At 43.0% G+C, this 23,671-nt stretch overlaps 1 protein-coding gene across 3 annotated transcripts in view; it reads right to left on the bottom strand.

Annotated features, from left to right (window-relative positions):
* Positions 1 to 14,274: 14,274 nt before the first annotated feature.
* GKAP1 (G kinase anchoring protein 1) overlaps positions 14,275 to 23,671 on the bottom strand; it is a 70,023-nt gene continuing 60,626 nt past the window's right edge. For all 3 annotated transcript variants that reach the window (XM_068236953.1, XM_068236939.1, XM_068236946.1), the window contains 3 exons: positions 19,332 to 19,402; positions 17,858 to 17,935; positions 14,275 to 14,460 (listed from right to left, as the gene is read on the bottom strand). In XM_068236953.1, coding sequence (XP_068093054.1) covers positions 14,413 to 14,460; positions 17,858 to 17,935; positions 19,332 to 19,402 — 197 coding nt within the window. In that variant the 3' untranslated portion in view covers positions 14,275 to 14,412. The remainder of the gene's footprint in view (positions 14,461 to 17,857; positions 17,936 to 19,331; positions 19,403 to 23,671) is intronic.

Genomic DNA, 23,671 nt, shown 5'->3' on the forward strand with positions numbered 1-23,671 from the left:
TGGTGAAACATATCTCCTTCAATTGTTCCAAAACTGTCTTGTAAAAGGAGTTGATGTATTGGCCTTTCAAGTAAGTTGGATTAAAAATTGACTTCGGCCTGAAGGTTGTGCTTATCACCTCAGTGTCTGGGAAAAATTGTAACCAATCTCCATTGGGTTCATAGTCCAACATTCCCTCAGTTCCTTCAAGCTGTAGATCTAGGAGATCTTGCAGAGCCTCTTCGTCGGTGCTGCTTAATGAATCTCGCTGTCTATTATTATGATTTTCGGCATTCTCTATAGCCACTAGTGTCTCTATATCAGATGTAAGTGACTCCTCGTTAATCTTTTTCGCACTGGAAATAGCGAAGTACCTTTTCAAGGTAAGGGACCGCACAAATCTGTGCAGGTCTTTAAACAAAGTGAATTCATCCGGTTTTGATGTAGGGGCAAAATTTAGCCCTCTTTTTAATACATTTTCTTCATTTGTACTGAGAATGCGTGAGGACAAGTTGAAGATTTTAATTGTGGAGGAAGACTTCTCCGAGACTACTTGATTTTTCCTTTTTTGGACTTTCCTTCCTCCTCGGTTTCCCCTTCTGATTCTTCGAGGTGTCTTTTCACAGACTGGTGGGTCTGTGAACTGTTTACCCCTAAAAAAGAATCCTGACCGGGGTCTCTCACGCCATTGCCTGTGATCATCTCTATGATGGAATTATCACTGCTATGAATAGGATCATGTCCGTTCCCAGAAGTTGAATCCGTTATGATTGCGTGGGCCCCAAGGTGATCTTCAGGTGGAGGAGGGAACTTTTCTCTTTCCTCTACCGTTAGCACTTCAAATGCCCATTGGGGGATTTCTTTTGTCCTTGTTTTATCATAGGTCCTATACCCCCAAGAGAGGGCCACCAAACCATACATCATTAGGGAGAAGAAAAGGAGGCACAGGAAGAACATGGGAAAGGACCAAAAATCCAGAAATCTCCCTCACATACAACTCCACCAGAGATCGAGGTGGCTCATTATCCAAACACCAACAATATAGTCATCACAATCCTGTAACCAATAACCCAGGCACCCCCAAGTTTATGAGCAAATATTTGAGCAGAAAGCTAATAGAGGGAGCCATTCCAAAGGACAAATATAAATCAAGAGGTGGAAGTTTAACACCTATTAGAGAAAGGACCTATGATAAAACAAGGACAAAAGAAATCCCCAATGGGCATTTGAAGTGCTAACGGTAGAGGAAAGAGAAAAGTTCCCTCCTCCACCTGAAGATCACCTTGGGGCCCACGCAATCATAACGGATTCAACTTCTGGGAACGGACATGATCCTATTCATAGCAGTGATAATTCCATCATAGAGATGATCACAGGCAATGGCGTGAGAGACCCCGGTCAGGATTCTTTTTTAGGGGTAAACAGTTCACAGACCCACCAGTCTGTGAAAAGACACCTCGAAGAATCAGAAGGGGAAACCGAGGAGGAAGGAAAGTCCAAAAAAGGAAAAATCAAGTAGTCTCGGAGAAGTCTTCCTCCACAATTAAAATCTTCAACTTGTCCTCACGCATTCTCAGTACAAATGAAGAAAATGTATTAAAAAGAGGGCTAAATTTTGCCCCTACATCAAAACCGGATGAATTCACTTTGTTTAAAGACCTGCACAGATTTGTGCGGTCCCTTACCTTGAAAAGGTACTTCGCTATTTCCAGTGCGAAAAAGATTAACGAGGAGTCACTTACATCTGATATAGAGACACTAGTGGCTATAGAGAATGCCGAAAATCATAATAATAGACAGCGAGATTCATTAAGCAGCACCGACGAAGAGGCTCTGCAAGATCTCCTAGATCTACAGCTTGAAGGAACTGAGGGAATGTTGGACTATGAACCCAATGGAGATTGGTTACAATTTTTCCCAGACACTGAGGTGATAAGCACAACCTTCAGGCCGAAGTCAATTTTTAATCCAACTTACTCGAAAGGCCAATACATCAACTCCTTTTACAAGACAGTTTTGGAACAATTGAAGGAGATATGTTTCACCAGTATAAGGACAAAAGATCAAAATCTGACCAAGGCAGAAAAGAAAGCCCTCAAAGATCTAGTAGAAGATAAGACTCTTGTTGTCAGACAAGCAGATAAAGGAGGGGGAATAGTCTTGTTAAATTTTGATGACTATAGAAAAGAAGGTCTCAGGCTGTTGGATGATACTTCAACCTATATGAAATTACCTAAAGATCCCACTGATGAATATAAAAGTGAACTCATAGCCATCACAACGAGGGCGTTTGGAAACGGATTGATTACTGTAGCAGAAAAGAATTTCCTAGAAGTTTCACATCCTTTGACACCATACTTTTACATCATTCCCAAAATTCATAAGGACACTAAGAATCCGCCAGGTAGACCAATAGTTGCAGGGAAGGTTGAAAATATATCAACCTTTGTTGATTATTTCTTACAGCCATGTGTTGTTAACACAGAAGCGTACACAAGGGACTCCCAACATGTGCTCGATTTACTTAAAGATTACAGGTGGGAGGAAGGCTATCATTGGGCCTCATTAGATGTAACAGCATTATACACATGTATACCTCATGAGATGGGCCTAGAAGCCACTAGATACTTCCTTGGAGTATATCAGGAACTGCCGCCAGAACAAATAAACTTTCTGATGGACTTACTTACGTTCGCTCTAACCCACAATCATTTTTCTTTTATGGACATGATATTTCTACAAACCTGTGGTACATCGATGGGAGCAGGATTTGCCCCGAGCTTCGCCAACCCCTTTATGGCCTACTGGGAAAAGATGCACATCTGGGGCCATAATCCCTTTAAAAAGAATCTCGTGTTTTACACGAGATTCATAGATGACATTCTAATAATATGGGACGGCACCGAAGAGGAGTACAATCACTTTGTGAAACATTGTAATAATAATAAGTTCAACCTGTCCTTCACACACGTGATAAACAAGGAGAGTATAGTCTTCCTGGATCTTATGCTAATGTCAGATAATACAAGTCACCAGATATTGTCCAAAACGCACTTTAAGCCCACCGCAGGGAACTCTTATTTACACGTTTCAAGCTGCCATCATCCAAGATGGATACAGAACATACCCAAAAGCCAGTTCTGCCGTTTGCGGAGGAATTGCTCTTTAAATAAGGACTATGACGAGCAAAGTAAAATCTTAGCCAATAAATTCATACAGAAAGGGTATAAAGAGAAACACATCACTGCGGTGGCTGAACAATTTAAGACCTATGATAATACTAAGAACACGTGTAATGACAAGAAAAGAGGCAAGACATCTAATACCACTAGGCCCCAAACTGACAGCACTAGAGGCCCTGTATTTGTTACTAATTACAATAATAGTGCACGAACAATAAAGGACATTGTAAAAAAGAACTGGCATATAGTATTACAAGACCCCTGGTTGAAGAAAGTGTTACCGGAAAAACCAGAAGTAATTTTTAAAAAAGCAAGGTCCATCAAAAATAGACTGGCTCCAAGTAATATAAAAAATTGTAACCAAGTTAACAATGGTGCATCACTAACCCTGTTCCCACAACTTAAAGGCAACTTTAAATGTAGTAAGAAGCGTTGCGGATGCTGTTCATACATCCAACACCGCACCTCTCAGATTACAGATAGCGAAGGTAACATCATCCAAGTAAAAGATTTCATCAATTGTGATTCCTCCTTTGTAGTGTATGTTCTAACTTGTGGGTGCCCTTTTAAATACTACGTCGGAAGGACAACCAGACCTCTACGGCAACGGTTAGGGGAACATAAAAGAAACATACAAGGCGGGAGCATTAAACACTCTGTCCCGAGGCATTTTACAGAAACTCATGAAGGACGGCCTGACAGCCTGAAGATCATGGGAATTGAAAATATTAAAAAAGATACCAACAAAGGTCTACGTTACAAAAGATTATGTGAAAGAGAGACATACTGGATCTTTAGGTTGAACTCATTGACCCCTGTAGGACTTAATGAAGGCCTAGAAGTAGCTACCTATATCTAACTTATTTATGACTATTAGGTATAGTAACAGAGACAGGGAATAAGCGAACCCTCCCCCCCCCCCCCCTCTCCCTCCCCCCTCCCTCAGGCGGTGTATGTCTTTTGAAAATTCCCCTTACTATATGGGCATCTACCCATACATCTATGTCAACCTACATACATGTGATAGTATATAAATGTACTGTAAACATCTTGCACACCGGCCTGTGGAATATACATGACTTTTTTCCATTGGTCGTTTTATGTTTAACATCCCTAGACAATTGGTCAGTTCTAGCAAGGCACAATGGTGCACGTTATAATGGTGTCTAAGATCCCCCCTCTAATGTATAGATTAAGATGAGGTAGCAATGCACACAGGCTGTTCTTACAGCTTGTACAGCAACCGGTGTGCATATTTATATTTATGTATCCCTTATTTATAGTACTTATTGTATAGGTCCCTCTGTCATTCTTCTCTGCGTGAACCTGTATAGTCCCGCAAGAGGAAGAAAACCACTATGCAAATTGGTTTTGATCATTATTTGTAAAAGTGATATATATATTGTATATATCTTTTATACAATATTCAAGTTATCTTATTTTTAATTCTGTTTTTATCCTTTTGCATTTTTATTGATATGTATGTAATTCCTCCTTGTAGTATTGATTGTGTTGTGACAATACTACAATCGTATCTAATTTGTTACACGCAATTCCGGCGGTCATTGGTGAGATCCTCCACTATAATTAATTCACTCCCCGTATAGGATAGTTTAAAGCTATCATTTAATATATAATTCATTTTCCACTTCAAGGATATGTCATTATTACAACCTGACACATGCCCGCCAAACGGCTAGTCAGTTTAGTTCACAACAATCCTGTGAACATACTATTTCTTCATTTTTTACTCTCAGTTTTACTTTTATTTATATTTATTGCAGCTAGGGTATCCTTTCCCCATCGTAACCCTCTAATCAGCACGCATGTATTAGCATGTAGCATTACCGTTGTTTACGCTACATTTTGTATATATACATGCGCTACAGCCCTTTTCACCTTTGCGGGCCAACCTCTAGCTTTTGATTGGATTGTAAATGAAATCATCCACACGAGTTTCCCCAACGTCATACAACTGGACCAGAGCATGTTTGCCAAATTTTAATACATCCAGTTTTTGATATATAAAATTTTTTTTTTTTTTTTTATCTCTATAGGAGCTTATTGCTTTTAATTATTTTTAATAGGCACTTTTCTATGAGACTAATGCCAAATTTTAGTTCTAATAAATCCTTTGTGGTACTTCTTAACCTATTAGTCTAGCCATAGGAGCGCAGTAATCCAGTCAGCCCATGGATGTTGCTAGGCAACTCCATACACTACAGGCTTGACACGCACAGTTAACCTGATCCTACACGGCCGCCGTAAGCGTGCCCGTTTGGAAATTAAACAAGTGCTATTAATTTGATCCGACACGGCCGCCATACGCGTGCCCGCTCGGTTGCCAGGCAACACTAAGCCTTTTTAATTCAATCCCCTGCGCCTTGACGTCATCTGACGAAGGCGTGGAACGCCGAAACGCGTCATGACGTCCTAGGCGCAGGGCAACTACCGCAGAATCCTGTGTTCCAAACCCTGCTGGTGTGTCCGGATTCCGTAGATCACCCACTACTACTGGCCATAGTGTGGAGGCGACCAGATCGGTGATGTAACAACTGGGACACGGTGATACAACATAATCATGATGAGCTTTTATTCTTATTGAACATTGTACGTGTTTTATTTTTGCATCCTTGTGCAGGAAGTATAATTAAAGAAGTTAATGCACCAGAGAGCGCTCCTCTCCTTTTCCTTTTTTTCTGTTTTTTCCAGTAACGTTTACATTGATCCCAAAAGTAAACAAGGAGCAGCACTCATTGGTGGCATAACGAACTTTCTTTCTGGTGACATTACCTTGCTGGGCGCAGCGGATTAACTTGGAATTGTTGTTCTTATTTAGACACCCCAGGGTGCTCTAACAGTAATCTGACATCTCAGGATGCTCTGACAATAATCCGACATCCCTGGGTGCTCTGACAGTAATCTGACATCCCAATGGAATGCTGTGATTGTGTGATCATGATGGTCATACATAGGAGCAGTGGCGTAGCTAAGGAGCTATGGCCACAGTGCGAGTTTTACATTGCTGCCCCCCCCCCCCCCCCCAAGCACTCTATACATAACAATAAGGCGCACTAAAACCTGCCAAAGACAACCGCAGTGCCAGAGGTGCAAGAAGAGGATGGGGGAACAACTTGTTGATTATTATTCTTCAAAGCATGTATAGAAGTGATCATTACAAGCACAGGACCAATAAAGAGCTAATACTGTAGATGAGGGAGGGCCATGTGGGGCCCCTCTGGCCCAAGGGCCCCGGTGCGGTGGAGACCTCTGCAACCCCTATTGCTACGCCACTGCATAAGAGCAGGGTTTGTCAGCTTTAAAGAGAACCTGTACTGAGTAAAAATATTTAAAATAAACACATGAGGTAACTTCAAATGAACATTGCATAGTTACCTTGCCATCAGTTCCTCTCAGAAGCTCACCATTTTCTTCTGACAATAATCCCTTCCAGTTCTGACAATATTTTGTCAGATCTGAAATATATCAGTTGCTGTCAGTAAAATATCAGTTGCTGTCAGTTACAGCTGAGAGGAAAACTGATGTACCAGGTAATGTCCATGTTTCTCTATGGCTCAAGTGGGCGATGTTACAGTTTAACTGTGTGCTGACCAGAAAGCTGTTATGGGTAATGGCTATTTTCAAAATGGAGGACGGAAAATTCCCTTGATCATAGTGAACAAATAGGACGCAGGACAGGAGAAAGACACTGAGGAGTAGACTACGGATGGTAAGTATGACTTGTGTATGCCTATTTTGACTTTTATTTTCAGTACAGGTTTTCTTTAAGGCTTTGTTCACATCATAAATCACCAGCGCTGAGCGATTTATATTTTGTTCTGCGTTTTCCTGCACTTTGCGCTTAGAAAAGCGCTTTGCTAAGCACTTTTGCAGAGCAATTACGTTTTTTCACTTCCTGACATCAGTCAGGAAGTGAACTCTTTCACCCGGAAATGAATAAATACAATAGGCTCGATTCACTAATGCTGGGCATACACTGTTCGTTTCTGCCGCTCGATTCTGCAGTCGATTCTGTTATCTTCCGCTCATTTTTTATCTTTATCCATTCACTTCTATCAGAAATCGAGCAGCGAAACGATCGAGCGGGAGATCGGATATGTCGGTAATTATCTATTAAGCCATCTATCTGGCTCAAAAACGAACCATGTATTCCCAGCATAAGACTAGAGATGGCCTGAACCTCTGAAAATGTTTGCGAACATGCAAACTATTGTAAACCGCAATATACTTCAATGGGGAGGCGAACCTTGAAAACTAGAAATATTTATGCTGGCCACAAAAGTGATGGAAAAGATGTTTCAAGGGGTCTAACATCTGAGTTTTTGCATGGATGAGTGGGCTAGATGGCAAAAGTCCCAGGGAAAGATCTGGATTTGATGCAAAGCAGCGTTTTAAGGGCAGGAATCACATTGCATGCTAAATTGGAGGCATAAAGTGCTTTAAAACCTCTTGCGTGTGTATACATCAGTCAAGTAGTGTAATTAGTGTACTGCTTCACACTGACAGACCAAACTACTTTGGTCAAGGGCCGCACGAAATCACGACAGCGCGACCTCGAACAGACCTGCCTCTGCCTTTTGTTTTGTCCATATTGGGGGGGATGAAGTGAAAGGTTTGCACTGACTTGACTAATACAACGTAGGGTTGACACAGGTGCAGTGAACAGGTTGCAGTGACTGCTGGTACAACAGTGTGCGGTTACACAGGTGCAGTTAACAGGTTGCAGTGACTGGTATTACAAATGTGCAGCTTTCACACACATAGGTACCATGAACAGGTGCAGCGACTGGTGGTGGTATATAAAACTGCATGCGCAGTTCGCGACCCCAGAAGTTCGCCGCTTCCTGTTGGCCAATGAATCGTTTGGGCCATCTCTACATAAGCAAATTGCGTGCCTTATCAGAGTTAAAGCAGAATGAAACCCAGCATTTCTACTTTGCTCTAATAGATTATTTACAGCATATTTTTTTACTAGAACTGCATTCAAAGGGTTAACACAGGCTTTAGAAGCTTCCCTTCCAGCAGAGCTGGCCGCTTCCGAACTTTACATAATGTTATCTTGTGTTTAATTGTATCAAGTGAGAAATGTAAACAAAGCCTTCTCTCACACTGCCGGGTCCCCCGAACTAAAGGTTCGCGGCGGATCGCTCAGAAACAGCAATATCAGTCCGCCGACAGTGCGTACACACGCCGGACTGTCGTTGGAACGCCCACCCAGCGGGAGGCAACGACGGACCCTTCGTTGCCTCCAGTCCGACATGTGTACGGACCTTAAGTCAGACAAGCATAAATGCTTTCTGATTAAGTTAGAGGATGAATAAAGCAGTTATAAATAAAATGCAAAGTCAGCTCTCAGAGTAAAATAAGTGTACTTTAGGAACGTATAATTTCTAAATGAATAAAACTTATGCACAAAAGCAAATATGCTAACCGTATGGCATACAAAAAGTAGGAAAACATGTTTTTATTAAATATTATGTCAGGGTTTTATACCTCTTTAACACGCCTTATCAGAGTAGCATATCAAGTGCAACGAACTTATGCCTGCTAATTGGCAATGACGAGAACGCCACTCGTCCTGCCCTGAGCCTCTGCGGGTCCAATCACTTTAAAGGGAACCAGAGATGTATAAGGATAAAGATTTTATACATACCTGGGGCTTCCTCCAGCCCCATCCGCCTGGATCGCTCCCACGCTACCGTCCTCCGCTGCCCACAGCTACGAGAACCAGGTCCCGTCACTGACGTCATGGGAGCCAGCCTACGCAGGAGGTGCGCCCTCTACGTATCTCTCCAGCGGCTGCTGAAGAGATACGCAAACCGTGCACTTCTCTTAAGCTAGATTGGGTCCGACTGACAGAAGTGCGGGGACCCGGTTCTCATAGCTGCGGGCAGCGGAGGACAGCTGTGTGGGAGCAATCTGAGTGGATGGGGCAGGCGGAAGCCCCAGGTATGTATAAAATCTTTTACCTTATTCATCTCTGGTTCACTTTAAAGGACATTATCCCCACATTTGATTGGCCCAATAGGCTGCCTGTCACTTGACAGGAAACTTGACAGGCAAGCTGTGTTCTGCTACACTGATGTTCTCCAGCTTCTGGCCAGAGTGGAGCTGATTCTTCTGGTACAAGTAGTCTGCCTAAAGCATGAGCCATTCCTCTGCAAGCTCCTGCTTCTGTCCTACAAGAGTAAAAAGGTATTCCTGGCATCCCTATATATCCATGCTCTCTAGTCCCTCTGATCCTCTGTGTATCAGTCTTTCCCTGTTCACATCTGAAGGTTTACAAGGAAACCTCTATAAATGTGCCCTGCCCTTGCATCTTGTGCTCCCGCCCGGCCATACATCGATACCAATGGAGTGAGGTGTTAAACAATGAGGCTACTGCTACTGGCTGGCTCCTTTGCCTGTACATTTTACAGAATGGCTGTTAGTTGGCTGGCCATAAAATACCAAACATCTTACTTGTTTTACCGCATGAGCTTATCTTGGTGAATTGAAATTTATTGAGATATTTACCACACAAGTAATTAATTTACCTGTTTAGTAATTGTACTGTTCCAGGCAGTGCAACCTTAATGAATTGATGTTTGACAAGATATCGGTAAATTCTGCCGTTTTCAGCATTACTTTATGCAATGTACCTTAAAGGGACACTATAGCGAAAAATTGAAAAATGTAAAATATGTGCAAACAGACAAATAAGAAGTACATTTTTCCAGAGTAAAATGAGCCATAAATTACGGTCACTTACGGTAAGTAGGTTGCGGTCACTTACAGTAAGTAGTAGAAATCTGACAAAAGCGACAGGTTTTGGACTAGTCCATCTCTTCATAGGGGATTCTCAGCAAGGCTTTTATTCTTTACAAAGATATTCCCTAAAAAGGATTTAAACAAATGATGCTGGCCAGCTTCCCTGCTCCCTACACAGTTTTTTGGCAGTTGGACAGAGCAATTGCCATTCACTAAGTGCTTTTGAAAATAAATAAATCCCTGAGAAGCCCCTATGGAGAGATGAACTAGTCCAAAACCTGTCGCTTCTATCAGATTTCTACTACCTACTGTAAGTGAAAGCAACATAGGAGAAAAGTAATTTATGCCTCATTTTACTCTGGAAAAAAAATCTACTTCTTATTTGTCTATGCTTGCACATATTTTAAGCTTTACAATTTTCTGGCATAGTGCCCCTTTAAGGTGAATTGAAGCCAATGTTGTCATTCCACAAACTTCATAAAAAGATGACCTTCGACTGCCGTGCTGTGCAGCATTTCCACCCTTCGCCTATACAAAGGCCACGCACTCGTTTACGCGTGTGTTGGTGCGTGTGTGTGTGTGTGTGTGTGGGGGGGGGGGGTGCACATATAGAGTATAGCTTCTGTCTCTCCTCCCCCCTACCAGCCACTGGTTAAACCAAGCACACCCTCTGTTACTTTTTATTTATAGTCCATTGGCAGCCAGGAATGCTGCATAGGTAGTACATAGCCATGCTTTATTTCAAGTCCCCAGGCTCCTCTGTTCTGCTGATGCCTCACTATCTTGTCCATTGCCATTTGTAGTCACTGTGTTCCTCTGGCCTCACGCTGGACTAGCAATGCAGAGTGCTACCCAGAGCAAGACTGGAGACAAATGGTCTACAGACAGAGGCAAGCAGAGGAAATGAGGGGGAAGGTATTTGGTCGACATGAGCCCATATACTTGGAATGACAAGTGTCTCAGTTTATATGGCCAAATGTCACTCCTAGAAGAGGAGAAAAGGACAGCGCTCCACAATAAACAATTACTATAAACTTAGCACCAATGTCACCAGTTTTTTTGTATAGGGGATCCGCACACTTCGCTCGAGTATACACACTCTCCAATCCAAATCAATCCGCCAAATGAGAAGCTGCGATCACAATCCCGACCTCACTGCTGGGGCATAGGATTACCCTGTAAAAAAGCAGGATATAGTGCAATACTGCCTCTTATGAACCACCACGTGATCCACTCCAATAAGTTGTGCAAATAACGGCCTCCACCCAGGACTATAGAAAAGCAAGGGGGATCTTTGCACCCCCTTAGTGAGTGTCACTCACCAGATTCCCCCTTGAGCTTTATGCATACAAGCCCTCCATCCTGGGCAGCTGGCAGCAATAGCAACAGCAACAGTAATCACCTTTAGACAAAAAGCGGAACTCGCATAGTGTAAAAAACTTTAAGATTTATTGCTACAATGCATAAAAAATCTGCGTACCAGATTGAAGATCAAGACAGGCGTTTCTCTATGTGTGCCAGCACCGCCGCGGTCGGATCTCTGCTGCACGCCACAGTCCCCGCTCTGCTCAATTCCCCCTTCCGTCCTGCGTGACTCCTAGCTCCGCCCTACGCGTTTCGTCATTCGACTCATTGATGCCCCTGATGAGTCGAATGACGAAACGCGTAGGGCGGAGCTAGGAGTCACGCAGGACAGAAGGGGGAATTGAGCAGAGCGGGGACTGTGGCGTGCAGCGGAGATCCGACCGCGGCGGTGCTGGCACACATAGAGAAACGCCTGTCTTGATCTTCAATCTGGTACGCAGATTTTTTATGCATTGTAGCAATAAATCTTAAAGTTTTTTACACTATGCGAGTTCCGCTTTTTGTCTAAAGGTGATTACTGTTGCTGTTGCTATTGCTGCCAGCTGCCCAGGATGGAGGGCTTGTATGCATAAAGCTCAAGGGGGAATCTGGTGAGTGACACTCACTAAGGGGGTGCAAAGATCCCCCTTGCTTTTCTATAGTCCTGGGTGGAGGCCGTTATTTGCACAACTTATTGGAGTGGATCACGTGGTGGTTCATAAGAGGCAGTATTGCACTATATCCTGCTTTTTTACAGGGTAATCCTATGCCCCAGCAGTGAGGTCGGGATTGTGATCGCAGCTTCTCATTTGGCGGATTGTCTCAGTTTATAGCAGAGTATATACAGTGGAGGAAATAATTATTTCACCCCTCACTGATTTTGTAAGTTTGTCCAATGACAAAGAAATGAAAAGTCTCAGAACAGTATCATTTCAATGGTAGGTTTATTTTAACAGTGGCAGATAGCACATCAAAAGGAAAATCGAAAAAATAACTGAAAAAAATCGAAATAAAAGATAGCAGCTCATTTGCATTTCATTGAGTGAAATAAGTTTTTGAACCCTCTAACAATAAAAGACTTAATACTTAGTGGAAAAATCCTTGTTTGCAAGCACAGAGGTCAAACGTTTCTTGTAATTGATGACCAAGTTTGCACACATTTTAGGAGGAATGTTGGTCCACTCCTCTTTGCAGATTATCTCTAAATCCCTAAGGTTTCGAAGCTGTCTCTGTGTAACTCTGAGCTTGAGCTCCCTCCATAGGTTTTCTATTGGATAAAGGTCCGGAGACTGACTAGGCCACTCCATGACCTTAATGTGCTTCTTCTTGAGCCACTCCTTTGTTGCCTTTGCTGTATGTTTTGGGTCATTGTCGTGCTGGAACACCCATCCACGACCCATTTTCAGTTTCCTGGCAGAGGGAAGGAGGTTGTCGTTCAGGATTTCACGATACATGGCTCCGTCCATTTTCCCGTTAATGCGATTAAGTTGTCCTGTGCCTTTAGCAGAAAAACACCCCTAAAGCAAAATGTTTCCACCCCCATGCTTGACGGTGGGGACGGTGTTTTGGGGGTCATAGGCAGCATTTTTCTTCCTCCAAACACAGCGAGTTGAGTTAATGTCAAAGAGCTCTATTTTGGTCTCATTAGACCACAGCACCTTCTCCCAGTCACTCACAGAATCATTCAGGTGTTCATTGGCAAACTTCAGACGGGCCTGCACATGTGCCTTCTTGAGCAGGGGGACCTTGCGAGCCCTGCAGGATTTTAATCCATTGTGGTGTAATGTGTTTCCAATGGTTTTCTTGGTGACTGTGGTCCCTGCTAATTTGAGGTCATTCACTAACTCCTCCCGTGTAGTTCTAGGATGCTTTTTCACCTTTCTCAGCACCATTGACACCCCACGAGGTGAGATCTTGCGTGGAGCCCCAGAGCGAGGTTGATTGATGGTCATTTTGTGCTCCTTCCATTTTCGAACAATCGCACCAACAGTTGTCACCTTCTCTCCCAGCTTCTTCCTAATGGTTTTGTAGCCCATTCCAGCCTTGTGCAGGTCTACAATTTTGTCTCTGACATCCTTGGACAGCTCTTTGGTCTTTCCCATGTTGGCGAGTTTGGAGTCTGCTCGATTGATTGATTCTGTGGACAGGTGTCTTTTATACAGGTGTCCTTAATGAGGGTGACTAATTGAGTAGAAGTGTCTAACCACTCTGTGGGAGCCAGAACTCTTAATGGTTGGTAGGGGTTCAAAAACTTATTTCACTCAATGAAATGCAAATCAGTTGCTATCTTTTATTTAAGGTTATTTTTTCGATTTTCCTTTTGATGTGCTATCTGCCACTGTTAAAATAAACCTACCATTGAAATGATACTGTTCTGAGACTTTTCATTTCTTTGTCATTGGACAAACTTACAAAATCAGTGAGGGGTCAAATAATTATTTCCTCCACTGTAGTACACTGTACACACAATCCCACCAGATACCATGCAAATCTTAAATCCAATTTACTTGACACTTGCACGTTACCTGTACAGGGCGTTTAAAGCTATGTACATGCTAGATTACACTCAGCCGGGGAAGCAGGTAAAACAGACATATAGCGTATGTACAGAAGCCTCCCAATGTTACCTATAGATCTAGAATGGTGGATTCTTTAGCAACACCTGAGTGACCCCTAAACAATTTTTTCTCCCCATTAACTCCGGACACAAGAAGCCACACCACACTTTAGCTCAGAAGATGTTTATGTACTGTACTCTGTCACTTGAGCTTTTACCTGTAAACATATGCCCGAAGGCAGGAGCTAGATTTCTAAATTACAGCACTATTAAATTAAAAAAGGTAGGTTTTGCATTTTTTCTACCTAGGTTGATCTGGAAACTGGCAATTAATAGTAAAGCAGATTCCTAGACTGTAGTTGCTGAGGTGACACAAGCAGATTTATAGTCCTACACATGCAGTTATGGTCATCCAACCATTGAATGTTTAAAGATGTGATATTTTATGTAAGAATAACTTTATTAAGTCATGAAAAATTAACAATGTATGGCACAAGAACAGAAGTATTTAAATTTGCAGAAAAGTTAGAGCTGCTTAGAAAAACGTTACTCCTCATTCAATGAAGTGGAACCACAGCATCATCGGGCATGCTCAGACTCAGAGTTCTTTTTGCCTTTCTTACCACCCTAGGGAAGGAGGAAGAAAAAAAAGTAAGTATGAATTTTAAACAAAATACAGTATTAGTTTATATTACAATTGATGGAAAACAGACTGACCAATAAAACCTGTTATTAACAGTGGCCCGTTTATAATCCTGGAAATTATAGTCTGGTTGCCAGAAAAGATCAATTATTCCTACAGAAATAAATAATGGCACTTTTCAAATCACCTGAACTGGTGATCAGCTTAAAACGATCTTTTACAAGTGACCTGCCAATTCTATAAGATCACCAGTTCCCCAATGGGAGCAGACCTACATAGGTAGGTACATATTTCAAATATTACATTTATTAAAAAAGACAGATGAAGCACAACTTTCCATGTAAGGCACGTAAACGTGGAGTCACCAGGAAGAGTCGCCGTCGGAGAGGAAGACGAAGAGAAGCATGCAGACTGGTGAGCTCACACGCTATATAGTTGGGGGGGAGGGGGGGCGAGCGAGAGAGAGTAGAGATCTGGGAGGACTGCTAGAAAACTTGGTGGTATGAGGGCAGTTAGAAGCAAAGGGGCCAAATGCCGATTACAAGGGGTAGAGGTAACACCATGTCGTCATTGCCACCTGACCCATCAAACCTAGCACCACCAGCCTTGGAAACACGGTTTCCATGATGCCTCCATTACAGTGGCAGGCATACTATATTTTGAAAGCAATTTATTGCAGTTTTCCTGTTTTATTAAACATCAAACATTTCAAAATATGGTCTTCAATTGCACGTAACCCTGTTGGTGGGCTTTTATAAACTTTCCTGATCATCCTAGATTTTAAGATAAGGTTGGCAGGTCCGTGACTATATCTCGCTAGCCTTAGGCCCCGTTCACACTGCACGCGTTTCCAGCCGCTTTTGGAAACGCGTGCAGGTGGCCGACATGCACAACATCAGACATTGCATAGAGTGCAATGTCTGATGTTCACACTGCATGCGTTCCGGACCTGTGCGGTCCGGGAACGCATGCTGCACGCATTTTTTGTAAAAACGCGTGGCTGTCCCATTCACTTTTCAGTGATGGGATCAGCCACGCAACGCACACAAACGCGGATGGCGTGCGTTCGCATGCGTTGCGTTCCGCATGCGTGGCCATCCGCGTTTGTGATGTGAACGGGGCCTTACTGCATGACTTCACCTAAAGCAGAGGAAGTTGCCATACAATAGTAACAGCAGCAAGACAAGATTTTGTCACTGGTAAGAAAGTCACAAAGCAGCAAACATCCAACCAGTAATGTTTTCAGGGTAGAATTCCCAAGCACTGTTATGAAATAATCCAAAAGCAGCTAAAGTAAATCACATGACTTGGAAGTTTTAGAGGTGTGAAAGTAAAGAGTAAGAAAAAGTGAACAGATGACTCACTGGAATCACAGACTCTCAGAGCATCCTGTCACTAGTGCATATAGCGACATAGCTGACTACGCAGATGACGGGACGCCACGAGTCTGATTACTGTAAAGCCTCGTACACGCACCTGACTAAAGTCGGCTCAGGCGGCCGATAACCAGCGCCTCAGCCGATAGGTGTGTGTACAGTGACAAATGCTCCGCAAGCAGGGGCGTAACTAAATTCTATTGGCCCCCCCCTGCAAAAATGATAGCATGGGCCCACTTGGTCCCCAAACCTCATGCAAGTCACGTAATCGGGAGGCGGCGAATGGCAGCAGTGTTGGAGTGTTCTGCTGTAAAGCAGCAAAAAAAATTACACACCGTCCTGCATATGGTTTTTGTAAGTGAACAGGGAAGTTGTTTTGCCAATTGGCTGCACTTGAGGTTGGTGAGAGCGAGGAGGAGGGGCCCCCAAAGCCTCTGGGCCCCCTGTGATGGCAGGGGGTCACAGGGGTGATTGTTACGCCTATGTCGGCAAGCAATCTGCTCGGCGGATCATTAGATGTGCACTTTAAGTCTTCTTTTTACTTTTTCTTCCTCCTTTGTTTTTCTTTTAAGCCGCATCTACACGCGTAGATGCGGCCGCGATGTTCCTTATCAATCGAGCCGCTGATGCGGCGCGGCTCGATTGATAAGATCCGACAGGACGGATCTTGCTTCCGCCAATTCCCTGCTCGATCCCCACGAGGGGACAATAGCAGGGAATCGAGCGGAAGATAAGCGGCGCCAGCGGGGAATCGAATCCGGCGCAAGCGCGGCGAGCGGGGACGTGGCGGGCATGTGCAGGGAAGCGGAAGAGGCGATCCGGCGGCTAATCGAGCCGCCGGATCGCCGCCTCATCTACACGTGTAGATGAGGCTTTACACTTCTAAAACTTCCAAGTTATGTGATTTACTTTGCCTGCTAATGGATTTCACAATAGTGCACTTTCAAAGGACATATGGAGGCTTCCAGATGTATTTCCTTGTAAGCAATACAAGTTGCCTGGCTATCCTGTTGAGCCTTTGCTTCTAATATAAAATTAGCCATAAACCCTGAACAAGCATGCAGCATTCATTTTTTTGTAAAATCTGACAAGATTAGCTGAATGCTTGTTACTAGTGTGATTCACATACTGTATTACTGCAGCCAAATAGATGACCAGGGCTGCTAGGCAACTGGTTTTGTTTCAAAGGAAATAAAATATGGCAGCCTCCATATACCTCTCACTTCAGTTGTCCTTTAACCACCCTAGCCTAAAGGACGAGTTCAGCTCATCCATGGACGCCGGGTTGGATAGCTGCGGCCAGGAGCGGGCTTTTTAAAAAAAAAAAAAATTTTTACACATGTAGCTAGCACTTTGCTAGCTACATGTTGTATCCGATCGCCGCCGATCTGCCGTGAAAGAGGGCCCCCCCCAGACCCTCAGCGCAGCCTAGCCAATCACCGCCAGGCTGCGCTATGGGGTGGATCGGGAGTCCCCCTGACATCATGACGTCATTCCGATCGTCGCCATGTCGACGAGGGAAGCCCTAACAGGAAATCCCGTTCAGAGTGGGATTTCCTGTTGGTTATGATTGCCAGCGGTGATCGGAGGGGTGGGAGGGATGGCGCAGGGATGGGGCAATTATGTAGCTAGCTCTAGGCTAGCTACATGATACAAAAAATAGGTTAAAAAAATACCCACCCGCGGCCGAGCATCGCAAAAAAAACAAAAAAAAAAAAACAAACGCCAGGGTGGTTAATAATTTAGGTTGTCTTTGGAATTATTTCCACCAGATGTAGCTGTCAGCGTTTTTCTGCTTGTGAAAACGCATTAGAGCTGACAGCTAATGTTAATTAGTAGACTGGTTTCCACTGAATATGGGTTTATTTGTTCCTTTTTTACAGACACCACACACATTTCCCCAACTTGATTACACGATCACATTAGCATCACATGCTAAAAATATGAATATTAGTAGAAATGTGCCCGAAAATAAGTCTAAGGTTCATGGTGCTGGTATACTTACTTGGTATTTGGCTAGTTCTGCTTGCAAAACCTTTACTTTTGATCGTTCCTGCTCTAAAGCAGCGTGTAGACTCGTGACCTAGAATTTGAAAAACTACAATGTCACGAGGAAAACCAGAACAGAAGTACAAAAAGACCCTACAGCTTCTAGACTGAAGACATATTCTGTGCAGCAAGGTGTCCTGCAACATGAGCCCAAAAAAGGTGAACATGACATATACACATAATGACCACTTTACGCCTTCCTAGTACTGGGCTAGATCCACTTTTTCCTTCAGAACAGCCTTTATCCTTCATGGCACAGATTAAACTAGGTGTTGGAAACATTCCTTTTAGTCTATTATTGATATTATTTTGAATTTATATAGAGCCAACATTATCTGCAGTGCTTCACAGAGTACCGTATATTATAGTCATGTTACTGTCTCACAATCTAATCCCTACCATAGTCATATGTCCATCATAATCTAGGGCTGATTTAGAGGGAAGCCAATTAATTTACCGTATCTGTATATTTTTGGGATGCAAGAGAAAACCTACACAGACACAGGGAGAATATACCAACTCAGTACACTGTACACTGTGGTCATAAGGGGATAGAACAACAATACTCAGTAGGCGTTTAAATAATGTTCAATTGGTACAAAGTGACTCAAAGTGTTTCAAGCAAGGGTGTCCCCTTCACCACTACCGCACCACCAACAGCCTGAACTGTTGACATAAGCCAGGATAGACCCATGTTTATGCCAAATTCTGGCATACACACAAAAACTGTCCCGGGGAAATTGGGCACAGGGCAAAGCCAAAATAACAGCTCACCCTGCTCCTGCAAAATCCTGGTAGCGTTATTTACTATTCCACCTCCAGGCTGCCATGGACTCAGGGGAAAGATATATTCCGGATGCCAGCTGCTTCTGGCGGCCGAATTACAATGTTTTTATAGTAATTTGGGCTTCGTCCAGTTGTGTTAACTAGCAGCTGAACAGGTGTACCAAATAATGTGGCCAGTAAGTGTATATACTGAAGAAAGAATTATTCAGGACTGGAGTGGAAGAAATAAAAGTACAGGTCTGTAAGAAAAACTATTTTCAAATATCTTCTGGTGGGACAACTCCTCTTTCAGAGTTCAATACCTTTCTCTCGAAAGTGTATACTTCAGTCAGCTCCACAGGTGTAGATTACCATTTTACAACAAAAGGCCAGTCCATCAAAAATGAACATTTGACCTTAAAAACACCTGCTTGAGAACCAATTTCTGATTAATCTGCTCATTTCATGTTTTCAATGGTGCAGAAAAGGTATTTTAACACTTTTCCATAATAATGAATAAAAATGGATTTATTACTGGCTGCGTCCCATAAGGGGAGATACTGTGAGGGTAACAACATGTTAAAAGAGCTAAAAATCGATGGTAAGTAGAGGTCACTTCTGTACATTGTATAAATAACCTTTAGAAGTACAGTAGAAACACTCACCTGTAATGTTAGTTCATTTTTAAATGTCAGCAACTCATCAACTTGTAAGAGGATTTCTGCTTTGTCTTTCACTAAATTAAAAAGAGGGGAAAAAATCAGGAATATTAAAAACATTAAAAACCTGTTACAACTATAGCTAGCAAACAGACTTTTACTTCTACCCACTATTAGGGATGGTTAATAGGATGCGAATCACTTATTGATGTAAGATGTTTGCAAATTTTGTATGCAAATATATGCAGCTTGAAAATGGACCAATCAAATCCTGTTATTAGAGTGGGATGCAATTGGTTTATTTTCAAGATGCATACATTTGCACACAGCAATTTGCATAAACCTGCAACAACTCATATTTGCAAAACCTTGACCATCCCTACCCATTATATGAAAAACTAAGGACAATTTGGCAAAAATCTGTGCATATTCTCTATCGACATACGAATTAGTGGTCGATCAGGTAAAATACATTAAAGGACAACTGAAGAAATATGAAGGCTGCCATATTTCCTTTTAAGCAGTACCAGATGTCTCTCTATTCTGCTGATCCTCTGCCTCTAATACTTTTTGCCTTAGCCCCTGAACAAGCATGCAGCAGATCAGGCGTTTCTGACATTACTGTCAAATCTGACAAGATTAGCTGCATGCTTGTTTGTGGTGTGATTCGGAACACTACTGCAGCCAAATAGATCAGCAGGGCTGCCAGGCAACTAGTATTGTTTAAAAGAAGATAAATATGTCAGCTTCCATATTCTCCTCACTACAGTTGTCCTTTAAAAGGGACTCCGAGCACCTCTCATAAGCATGCCTTTAAGACTCCAACCAGTACTGCAAGGTACTTAAAGATGCATACCTTTCTGCAGCTTGTCCTCTCCTCTTTCATGTGCTGAATCACCGTTCTACACCAAATAGTTTTCGTTCGATTTCAATTTAAAAACTGCGGCTGCCATCTTGACTATGTTATAACTTCTGGGTCACCCCAGTCTTCTCTGTTAGAGAAGTGCATCACTGAATGAAGCAGGAAGTGACACGCATGGCCATTGCAAGAGGCTCCTCCAGAGGGGTCATAGCACGACTTTGTTGGAAGTCGTCTGGCTTAAAGGCATGCCCATGAGAGGTGCTCGGAGTCCCTTTAAAGATATAAATCGTTTAAGCCCGGTAAACACATCCAATTTTGATTGGCCAATTTTACCACTTGTATGTGGTATGGAAGTATAGTTATATAATCTGGCCGTAGCATTTGTTGGCCCTCATACTACAGAGGTGGTAAAATTGGTCAGTGATTGGCCAAATTTGAATGTGTGGATGTACCCTTACCCATTTCAACACGTCTCCATTTGAAATTAGACAAGATTTCAGCAGTAATCTTCATTAATATCAATCTCACTGCTACAGCTGAAAGGCTTGTATTGCAGAGTCTCAATTACATAATGCTGCCTGGTTTCGGAAGAGGAAATATAATTGGCAAAAAGAAAGTAAAGAACAAACTATAAAATCAGGGAGATAACGGTACACTAAACAGACCTCACACACTCTGTCACCAAATCAGTTATCAAATTACTCAGGCCTCTTTTTGACGGGAGGCTAAGCTGTGTGCTCGTCAAGCAGTTCAGCGTCCTGTCTGATGCCAAAAAGCGACATTCGTGTGCAATTAAAATGCAGAGGAAGGGCAGCAGTTATAACGCCACAGATGTAAGTCCATCACATGCAGTGGTGTTACAGGACGGCAGAGAACCGTGACATGTTGCGTCTGAAAACGATGTGACTCCATGGGGGGCGTCTGTCTACCACTAGTACCAAGCTCTAACAAGCGGCAGGCTGATGCAAGAGAGCAGCTTGACAGTCATTGAATTCATCGCCTTCAGCTACTCATATGAAAGAGCCCTCACTCTGAACGCAAGACTTTCCATATTAGCATGCATGTGGGTCAGTATCCTACTAAATGGTCATGACGAATGAGCATCTTTAATGCCTTGCATACAACTCTAACAGCACCAACCAAGGGTTAATATCAATATTGATTTGTAGTTAAGTGTTAATTAGTCTATCACTTTGCTTACAGAATTCATTAGTTGAGACAACAAAATATACTTCAAGTCACACCTTTGTTTACTGCAGCATCTGAAACGGGATACTGGAGACTGCAGCTGATATTTAATGCAGATGTGCCAGCGTATGATACCAGTGTGTCATCAACATACATTGTAAGCTTTTCCCAGTAATGCTTACTGCCCCCTTCCTAATAGAGAAAGAAATACCATGTTTTACCATCTGGTGACATGCCAATGTGTCTCTCACAGCTTCTCCTATGCCTAATAAGTAGGTGCTAGGTTGAAGATGGTCATGTGGCGCTGATAGGAATATCTTGCATTCATATTTACATTTTGATTTGAAGAATGTCAAGGATTCAGCTAAAGGTTTAGTTTGTGGTGACAGCAAGAAAAACAAAAAGTCTAATCATAATTTTAGGATGAGTTGCTTGAAACCTGTCTGTATTGTTTAGTAAAGGTATGTACACACACTTAGCCCTTAATTGATAACCACATTCTGGAAACTTGTGCTGTACAAACAGGCTGTTTGGCTATAGCTGAGCAGCAGTTTTATGGAGCAAGGTAGAGGGACAACATCGGTCATTCTGCAGTGCAGACCAGGCACTTATCACCTAAATGATGTTGTGCAGCAGCTGTACACATGCTAGAATTATGCACGTTTTTTTAAATGCTGTGTGAAGTCTACAGTACTTTTCCTTACATCCTGCATCGTTTAATGATTCTATTGGTTAACAAAAATTTGGCATTTCAGTTGCAGTCTTCTGCAGTTATCACATCACTTGACTCACAATCAACTTTGTTACTAACACTAATATGCGTCTGCATATAAGCAACATTTATAGTCCTCTGCAGAGCCGTGCAGGTCCTTAAGTGGGGGGTGCTCAAATTTAAAAAAGGGGCCTCACCCCCCCCCCCCCCCCCATAGTACCAAAAAGTGGTGGCGGACCTTACCCCCTTAACTCCCTTGGCCTGTAGTGACATGTGACCTCCACACATCCCCCGGCTCTACAATTGTCCCAAACCATCTCCCTGATCCCCTCTGCTTGACACAATGAGACAAGAGAACACCAAGAGCCCAATATAGAGTAATTCAAAATGTAATACTCACAAACCAGGGTTACCATTAGGCAACCACTGTCAAGGCAGGTGGGGAGATTGTCCTGACCCCACTCAGCATTAAGAAGTCACTCTCTGTAGTAGATGAAGGAAGGGTACAACCCTCCACCTAGGATGGACTCGATGTAGCAATAAGATAACAGAGGCACCAAAAGGATAAAAGGGACTAAATTAGCTTAAAAACCAATTTGGTAATAAAGGGGGCAGTGGTGGACTTACCCCCTCCAAGCAGAACACACGAGTGTAGATTTTCAGTCAAAAAACGTTTATTGGGTACTCCAAAATAAAGTGCAATGCGTTTCGCAGGTTCAACCTGATTCCTCAGGCAACACAGATAGGGGTAAAAAAAAAAAAAACATCTGCTAGTAACATCAAAGCTGATCTCCTCTGAGGCGCTCAGCTTTGATGTTACTAGCAGATGTTTTTTTTTTACTCCTATCTGTATTGCCTGAGGAACCAGGTTTAACCTGAGAAACGCATTGCACTTTATTTTGGAGTACCCAATACACGTTTTTTGACTGAAAACCTACAGTCGTGTGTTCTGCTTGGAGGGGGTAAGTCCACCACTGCCCCCTTTATTACCAAATTGGTTTTTAAGCTCGTTTAGTCCCTTTTATCCTTTTGGCGCCTTTGTTATCTTATTGCCTCTGCTTGACACACACATTCAGTCACAAAAGTGATGGCTGCAATCAATGGTGTGGAGTCAGTCGGACCTGATACCGGTGGCCGCATGTCCCCCCCCCCCCTCCTCGTTTCTGTCTCATTGGCAGCCACGTCTCCGCTGTCATGACATCAAGATGGCAACAACATTACATGACACGCATGGTTGCCATGGAGATACCAAGCGACCAGTGAGTATAATTTATTTACTGCAACTCTGCTGCTGCAACCCTCCAGTCCACTCCACACCAAAATGGGGCCCAGGGCTAGATAACACCTTTTGCCCTTCCCTGATGGTCACCTGGCTTATTTAGTTAGATTTGGTGGGGGGTAGCATCCAATAGGCCCCTAGACTAGCATCCAGGTAGCATCCAGGCCCCAGGCAGCTGCCTAGGTTTGCCTTGTGGATGATCCAGCTCTGTATGCCAAACAGCACATGCTGCCACTATGCACCTCAAATAGAAACAGCACCCACACTACAAGTTCTGAAGTCATGTCCCCACAGAACAATTTCAG

Source organism: Hyperolius riggenbachi, chromosome 1 (genome assembly GCF_040937935.1).
Source record: "Hyperolius riggenbachi isolate aHypRig1 chromosome 1, aHypRig1.pri, whole genome shotgun sequence".
Taxonomy (NCBI): domain Eukaryota; kingdom Metazoa; phylum Chordata; class Amphibia; order Anura; family Hyperoliidae; genus Hyperolius; species Hyperolius riggenbachi.